Source organism: Pan troglodytes, chromosome 6, assembly GCF_028858775.2.
Source record: "Pan troglodytes isolate AG18354 chromosome 6, NHGRI_mPanTro3-v2.0_pri, whole genome shotgun sequence".
Classification (NCBI taxonomy): Eukaryota; Metazoa; Chordata; class Mammalia; order Primates; family Hominidae; genus Pan; species Pan troglodytes.
In genome coordinates this window covers 108,924,574-108,933,462 of record NC_072404.2, presented here as the reverse complement: position 1 = coordinate 108,933,462, position 8,889 = coordinate 108,924,574, and the positions used below count along the sequence as shown (strand labels likewise).

The following is an 8,889-nucleotide window of genomic DNA, read 5'->3' as shown; positions in this document are numbered from 1 at the left end:
TACGGTCAACAAATATTTATTGGGCATTTATTGTAAGCCAGGCAAGTCAGCAGAAACAGGGCCTGAGCAGTGCCCAAGAGCACTCACTCACTCTCCCTAGCAAACAGGCTCAGGAGAACTCTCTCACGCATGTCATCCTCTTTCCCACTCAAAACTCCCACCCCAACCTTCCTGGAAGGCAGGGCTAACAGGACCTCCTGCCTGCCTGCTCATGACTGATTACTTTCAATCCCAGCTGCAATGCAAACTGAAACTCATTCTGTATATCACCACTCTACAGGAGAGGTCTATTTCTGGGGCACCCAGAAGTCAGCACACATACTGCTGGGACCAGGACTCATAATTCACCTTGGTCCAATTCCTTCTATGGGTTTAGCTGCCCTCATTCCTGTGGGTAATACAAGATCAAACAGTCCACAGCTTTGCCTGTCTTCTCTGTTCCCCTAAGGTCCCTCTCCCTTTGCCGTAAGATGTGACTGACCAGCACAGTTTCTCCTGAATTGACAAACTGAACTCCTCCTTCTACCGGCTAAACCCTGACATCAGTAGAATCAAACCAAAAACAAGGTAGAGTGTTTCACAGAGAAGTGGTGGATTGAATAAGGCAGCAGAAACACATACCATCCAGCCCCTGAACCTGAATTTTGCCAAAACAGAGATACTTTAAGTCCATTTCTTTTCAAAGGGATTAATGCTCAAAGTGGGAATAGTGACTAGGGTATTCTAGTGGTTGGAATAATAATTTCTAGAAAAGGTTCATTGCTGAGGTACCTAAACAGACATCATGCTAAAGAATTCTTTTACTGTGCGCTTCCCTGAATAGATACGCCGTCAAACAAGGCAGAAGCTACAAATAAATCTTACTTCTACTGAACTCGTGAAGCTGTTCCTAGTGTCAGTTTTGAGTTTCAAGTGAAGACTGAATGTCAACTGCAGGCTTTCCGAATTCCTCGACCATGTCCATCCATAGATTCTCTTCTTGTCTAGATTCCCAAGCATGAAGATGCTAACTAAAGCATTTCTCAATGGGGAACACGAAAAGATTTCTACTATTGTGGGTTCTCCGGTGTTCCTAAAGGCTGAGTTCTAACTAAAGGATTTCAACCTATTTGTGAGTTTGATGGTAACGCTGGAAAAATGCTTGAAGTTGTTACTTTGCTCATTATAGGAGTATGGTTTCCCTCCAGGAAGGCTTCTCTAAAATTAAGAGCTATTCTACAACAGAGACCCCTCTACACTTAAGGTATTTATGGGATCTGTCCTCTCATGGCTTCTCAGGTGTTTAAAGAGGCTACAACTCCAGCTGAAATTCATTCCACATTCTTTACATTGAAAAGGTTTCTCACCAGTATGGATTCTCTGATGTTGATTAAGATGTGACTTCAGAGTGAAGCCTCTGCCACATTCATGACATTGATGGGATTTTGTGCTGGAGTAGATTTTTTGATGTTGTTTGGTGTGGGAACACTGGCCAACATTTTCTCTACATATATCACATTGATAGGGCTTCTCTGCTGTATGAGTTCTGTAATGCTGAATGAGGTCTGAGCTATAACCAAAGGCTTTTCCACAGATATCACACTGATAAGGCTGCTCTTGTAACTCAATCTTCTTGTCTTCAATCACTGTCAAGTTCCAACTATATGCTTCCTCACAGATGCCATTTTTTTCATTTTTCTGACCCATGTGGAGCACCTGATGTTCAATTAGGCTAACGTACTGAAAAAAGATTTCCCCACATTCACGACACTGATGGGATTTCTCTCGGGAGTGGAGTCGAAGATGTCCAGCCAGGTGGGAACGCCTCCCAAAGCCTTTCCCACATTCGTTACACTTGAAGGGTCTCTCCCCACTGTGCACGCTCTGATGCTGAACAAGGTGGGACCTCACTCTGAAGGCTTTCCCACATAAGGGACAGGTGTAGGGCTTCTCACCTGTGTGGACGCGCTGATGCTGAGTTAGGTGCACACGTTGGTTGTAGCTTTTCCCACATTCCTCACACCTGAATGGTTTCTCCCCAGTGTGTATTCTTTGATGTTGAATAAGATGTGCACTCTGAATGAAGCTTTTCCCACACTCGTTACATTTATGTGGTCTCTCTCCAGTGGAGGATTTTTTGTGGACATATGGGACTTCACTGTAGTTCATCCTTTTTGAAGACGGTTGTCCTAGTATCTCTTTCATGGGAATTCCCTGCTTTCTATCCAGCTTGCCTTGAAACTCACAGCCTTCACCAAAATCTTGAACTTGAGAAACATTTCTTTGGGTTTTTCCAGATAGTTCCATGTCTGCTTCCGAATATTCTGAAATTTTCTTCTTAACACTTAATTTTGTGTTCTTACTTCTTTTGTCACTGCCTAAAAAAAATAAAGAGCAAGTGAAAATGTGATCAGTTCTTTTTTTTTTTGAGATGGGGTCTTGCTCTGTCGCCCAGGCTAGAGTGCAATGATGCGATCTCGGCTCACTGCAACCTCTGCCTCCTGGGTTCAAGTGATTCTCCTGCCTCAGCCTCCCAAGTAGCTGAGGCTACAGGCGTGCATGACCACACCCAGCTAATTTTTGTATGTTTAGTAGAGATGGGGTTTTGCCATGTTGGCCAGGCTGGTCTCAAACTCCTGACTTTGGGTGATCCACCCGCCTCAGCCTCCCAAAGTGCTGGGATTACAGGTTTAAGCTACCGTGCCTGGCCCATCAGTTCTTTTATAAAGGAAAAATAAACTGTCATAAAAAATGTTCATCAGATGAAACTATGATGTAACGGGAGTAACAGAGGTGGATGTGTGTGTGTACTTGATGCCAACAGGAATGTAAACAACAAACTTTTGGAATTTTCTGACGAAAAGAGCAAGACTCATCCACAGGATGGCAGAAAATATTTGCAAACTATGCATCAGACAAAGGACTAATATCCAGAATCTACAAGTAACTCTAACAAGTCAACAAGAAAAAAAAAATCCCATCAAAAAGTAGGCAAATGACATGGAGACAGTTCTCAAAATAATATATACAAATGACCAACAAACATGAAAAAAATGCTGAACATCACTAATCATCAGGAAGGTGCAAATTAAAGCCACAGTAAGGTACTGCCTTACTCCTGCAAGAATGGCCATTATTAAGAAGTCAAAAGGCCGGGCGTGGTGGCTCACACCTGTAATCCCAGCACTATGGGAGGCCGAGGCGGGCAGATCACCTGAGGTCAGGAGTTCGAAACCAGCCTGGCCAACATGGTGAAACCCCCATCTCTACTAAAAATACAAAAATTAGCTGGGCATGGTGGCGGGCGCCTGTAATCCCAGCTACTCAGGACGCTGAGGCAGGAGAATCGCTTGAACCCAGGAGGCAGAAGTTGCAGTGAGCCGAGACTGCGCCATTGCACTCTAGCCTGGGCAACAGCGAGACTCCATCTCAAAAAAAAAAAAAAAAAAAAAAAAAAAGGCCGGGTGCAGGTGGCTCACGCCTGTAATCCCAGAACTTTGGGAAGCCAAGGTGGGTGGATCACGAGGTCAGGAATTCAAGACCAGCCTGACCAAGACAGTGAAACCCCATCTCTACTAAAAATACAAAAATTAGCTGGGCATGGTGGTGGGTGCCCTGTAATCACAGCTACTCCAGAGGCTGAGGCAGAGAATTGCTTGAACCCAAGAGGCAGAGGTTGCAGTGAGCCAAGATTGCGCCACTGCACTCCAGCCTGGGCAACACAGCGAGACTCCATCTCAAAAAAAACAAAGAAGTCAAAAAACAATAGATGTTGGCATGGATGTGGTGAAAAGGGAACGCTTATACATTGCTGGTGAGAGATAAATTAATACAACTTCTATGGATAACAGTATGGAGACTTCTTCAAGAACCAGAAGTAGATCTGCCATTTGATCCAGCAATTCCACAACTGGGTATATCTACACAAAGGAAAAGACAATATACCAAAAAGACTGTAAGCGTCTGTCTTCTGCAGCACAATTCACAACTGCAAAGATATGGAACCAATCTAAGTGCCCGTTGAGCAATGAGTTGATAAAGAAAATGTAGCAGGCTGGGTGTGGTGACTCGTGCCTATAATCCCAGCACTTTGGGAGGCTGAGGCAGGTGGATCACCTGAGGTCAGGAGTTCAAGACCAGCCTGACCAACATGGTAAAACCTCATCTCTACTAAACATACAAAAATTAGCAAGGGATGGTGGTAGGTGCCTGTAGTCCCAGCTACTCGGGAGGCTGAGGCAGAAGAATCGCCTGAACCCAGGAGGCAGAAGCTGCAGTGAGTTGAGATCACATCACTGCACTCCAGCCTGGGTGACAGAGTGAGACTCCATCTCAAAAAAGAAAAACAAAAAACAAATACATAACTGGGTGGTGAGAACTGACAAAAACTGGAAGAATGAGAGTGAAGGATGATGAAGAGGGTATGCAGTCAGGGAATATCTGACTAGGAGTCAGGAAATAAGGCAAAATGAGCCAACAAGAAGCATTGTCAGAGGGTGGGTGATATAGCAATCCCTGCCCCCTTCACCCTTAGCCAACATTCTAGCCTCAGTTTTCCTCCCCCGGCATGTCATCCTTCTCCTTTGGGAATGCTCATCACCTTTACTATCTGCTACCCCCACCAGACCATCGGCTGCATGAGAGCATGGACTGTATCTCTGTTCTGGTCACTGCAGATCCTGTGCAACTAGCAACACAGACTCTCAATAATATGGCTGGATGTGCAAAACATGTATTCCCCCTTTGATCCAGAAAAATGAGGGAGGACCAGGCATGGTGGCTCACACCTGTAACTCCTAGCACTTGTGGAGGCCAAGGCTGGAGGATCGTTTAAGCCTAGAAGTTCAAGACCAGCCTGGGCAACAGAGCCAGACCCCTTCTCTACAAAAAATACATAAATTAACTGGGTGTGGTGGTGAACACTTGTAGTCCCAGCTATGCAGGAAGCTGAGGTGGGAGGATTAGTTCAGCCCAGGAAGTGGAGGCTGCAGTGAGCTGAGATCCCGCTACTTTACCCTAGCCTGTGTGACAGAGCAAGACCCTATCTCAAAAAACAAAAACGCCCCCGCCCCACAAAAAAAATGTGGAAGGCAAGTGAGTATTCACTGGGAAACTAGCCATAGAAACAATTGCAGGGAAGGTATAAAACAAAAGATAACTATTTTAAAGCGATTGCTTTTTCAAGTCCAAAGCGCTATTGGTGGATTTTCCAAATGAGGGAATCATCGAGTAGAACGGGAAAACACTAGCTGAGAGGATAGCTCAGCTCAACCCAGAACTTTAAAGACACTTTACTGACTTCTGTGCCATGGTGGAAGATGCAGCGTGGCTGTAAACATCAAAGGCAGAATTTAAAAAAAAAAAAAAAAGAAAGAAAAACCTTTTGGCTGGTCTTAGAATCGTCTGAAGAATATTAGTAAGGGCCTTTAAGTTCACAGCAGAGTTTATGACGATCTCATTCACAGATAAATTTACTGTCATTTGAACAGATGTTTAAAAATACTGGCCCGGCATGGTGGCTCACACCTATAATCCCAGCACTTTGGGAGGCCAAGGCGGGTGGATCACTTGAGGTCAGGAGTTTGAGACCATCCTGGCCAATATAGTGAAACCCCGTCTCTACTAAAAATACAAAAAAAAATTAGCCAGGTATGGTGGCAAATGCCTGTAATCTCAGCTACTCGGGAGGCTGAGGCACGAGAATCGCTTGAACCTGGGAGGCAGAGGTTGCAGTGAGCTGAGATCGTGCCATTGCACTCCAGCCTGGGCAACAAGAGTGAAACTCCGTCTCAAAAAAAGAAAAGAAAAGAAAAAAAGAAAAAGTCACAGGCATAAACAGTTATCGGGACAAAAGAGAAAAAAATTGAAGTTCAACAACTGGGAACACTTGAGTAAATTACAATGCCACCACACAATGGCAGACTGTCAGAAATAAAAAGGAGGGCTGAACAGCCCTGGAAAATGTGTACGCTTAATATTTAATTCTGAGTACGACTACGTGAAACAGACTTATAAAAAAAAGGAAACATACTAAGTAATAACAGTTCTATTAGTTAGGGTGATGTGATTATGGGTGATTTATTTTTTCTTTTTATTTTCTCCAAGCTTCCTGTACTACTGTTATTTTATTGGGTTTGTGTTTGTTTGTTGTTTGAGAAGTCTCACTCTGTTGGCCAGTCTGGAGTGCAGTGGCTATTCACAGACACATTTATAGCTCACTGTAGTCTTGAACTTCTGGGCTAAGAGATCCTCCCACCTCAGCCTTCCGAGGAGCTGCAACTACAGGCACATGCCACCATGCCCAGGTAATTTTTAAATTTTTTTGTAGAGACAAGGTCTTGCTATGTTGCCCAGGGTGGTCTTGAATGCCTGGCCTAAAGTAATCCTCCTAGCTCAGCCGCCTCCCAAAGCACTGAGATTACAGGTGTGAGCCACTGTACCCAGGCTATTGTTTTAAAATAAGTAAAATAACTAAATTGGGAAAAGGGGAAAGAGAGAAAAGCATATAAGAGAGCCAAATCCTCATTTACTACCATAGAAAGTCAATAGATAACATTTAAAATTGATGAGCCAACTAATAATAGTTTTATTTTAAAATACAGAATTACCAGAAGGAACCACTAACAGCTGAGAGCACAGCCAGCACAGTGGCTCATGCCTGTAATCCCAGCACTTTGGGAGGCCAAGGCAGGCAGATCGCCTGAGGTCAGGAGTTCAAAACCAGCCTAGCCAACATGGGGAAACCCTGTGTCTACTAAAAACACAAAAATTACCCGGGCATGCTGGTGCGCGCCTGTTGTCCCAGCTACTTGGGAGGCTGAGGCAGGAGAATCGTTTGAACCGGGGAGGCAGAAGTTGCAGTGAGCTGAGATCTCACCACTGCACTCCAGCCTGGGCGACAGAGCGAGACTGTCTCAAAAAATAAATACATAAGAACCAAATAAACGATAACCTTTGCTTCTTCCTACCCCCCCCAGTATCACCACCCATCTGTCCTGTTGTACCGTACTAATAAAACACCTTTTGCTTTTCGCCTCCATTTATCCCCCGGGTATAAACTCCTCACACGTACATCTCTGGGATTTCTCCCTGAAGTGGCGTTTTAGGTGTTCGATCAGATGCGAATGGCGACCGAAGTTCTTCCCACACTCATTGCAGCCGTAGGGCCTCTCTCCGCTGTGGACACTGTGGTGCTGAACCAGGTGGGAACTCACCCGGAAAGCCTTTCCGCACACCTGACATTTGTAGGGTTTCTCCCCTGTGTGGACACGCTGGTGCTGGGTGAGGTGCACCCGCTGATTGTAGCTCTTCCCACATTCTCCGCACTTAAACGGTTTTTCTCCAGTGTGGATGCGCCGATGCTGAATAAAGTTTGAGGCTTGGAGGAAGAATTTGCCACAATCGCTGCATCTGTGCCCTCTCTCGCCATGTGTGCTTTGCTTAGGGCTGATGTCTGTGATTGCATCCAGATCCCTTTTCTGGGAAGGATTCTGCCTTGATTTCCCCACAGTGGGGTTGACCTGCCACCTTTGTACCATGCCTTTAAGGTCACTGACTTCTGCAAAGTCTGGATCCTGAGGAACGCTCCTTTCGGTGTGTTCTGGCGCCACCCAGCGTGATTCAGAGTCATCAGAAATCTGCTTCACTATGAGCTCCATATTGTCCCTGGACTCATAACCTGAAATCACAGGGAGAATTAAAAAATGAGCTTTTCCTTGAATTTGAAGAAATAAAATGAGAGGATAATGAAGAGAAACTGACATGTGCTAGGGATCCATGATTCTGTAAAGGGACTTTTACAGTACAGGGATGGGATGAAAAATATTCAAGCAGAAAAGTGAGGGAGGTTAGGGAAGGAAGAGCTGGCAAAAAATGTTCAGAGGAAGGAGACTGAAAATCAGTCATTCCACTGAACGAAGAGGGTCTCCTCTCAGTGTGGCACTTACAAATACCTGTATCATGTTAAATGTTCTCGTGTGTGTGTGCGCACGCGCGCGTGTGTGTGTGTGCGAGCGTGCGTTTATGTGTGTGTTTTGAGACAGGGTCTCACTCTGTCACCCAGGCTGGAGTGCAGTGGGGCAATCATGGCTCACTGCATCCTCAACCTCTCGGGCTCAAGCGATCCTCCCACCTCAGCCTCCCAAGTAGCTAGGACTGCAGTTGCACACCACCATGCTCAGCTAATTTTTATATTTTTGTAGAGATGAGGGTCTCATTATGTTGCCCATGCTGGTTTCAAACTCCTGAGCTCAAGTGATCCTCCCATCTCAGCTTCCCAAAGTGCTGGGATTACAGACGTGAGCCAACGTGACTGGGCAATATTCTTTTTTTTTCTTTTGAGACGGAGTCTCACTCTGCCACCCAGGCTGGAGTGCAGTGGTACGATCTCGGCTGACTGCAACCTCTGCCTCCCGGGTTCAAGTGATTCTTCTGCCTCAGCCTCTCAAGTCACTGGGACTACAGGCGCACATCACCACGCCCAGCTAATTTTTGTAATTTTAGCAGAGACAGGGTGTCACCATATTGGCCAGGTGGTCTCGAACTCCTGACCTAGTGATCTGCCTGCCTCGGCCTCCCAAAGTGCTGGGATTACAGACGTGAGCCACCGCGCCCGGTAACGACTGGGCAATATTCTTAATAAAACTGGATAGCAGGTTATGCAGCTAACCCCATCTTCACCTTCCTCTTCTTGTGAATTCATAGCCTAGAAAAGAAAGGTGATCTTTCTAGGTTTCTCAATGCCCAAAGGATTTCAGTTTGGTATGAATTAATCTAAAGGAAAAAAGACATTCTTTCTATATCCTGAGAAAAACCTACTACTTTCAAGAGCTAGGTTAATGTTCAGCAGTCACTGATAGAACCGTGGATGTTTCAGTGGCTATAATTAGTTCCTTTGTTCAACTGTATCAG

The 8,889-nt window shown here is 45.3% G+C and overlaps 1 protein-coding gene across 16 annotated transcripts in view; it reads right to left on the bottom strand.

Annotated features, from left to right (window-relative positions):
• ZKSCAN5 (zinc finger with KRAB and SCAN domains 5) overlaps nt 1-8,889 on the bottom strand; it is a 28,886-nt gene continuing 19,997 nt past the window's right edge. For 15 of the 16 annotated variants that reach the window (XM_054687240.2, XM_009453252.5, XM_054687237.2 and 12 more), the window contains 2 exons: nt 7,052-7,657; nt 1-2,357 (listed from right to left, as the gene is read on the bottom strand). In XM_054687240.2, the coding sequence (XP_054543215.1) occupies nt 1,216-2,357; nt 7,052-7,657 (1,748 nt within the window). In that variant the 3' untranslated portion in view covers nt 1-1,215. The remainder of the gene's footprint in view (nt 2,358-7,051; nt 7,658-8,889) is intronic. The other variant, NM_001145032.1, reaches the window with a different exon arrangement.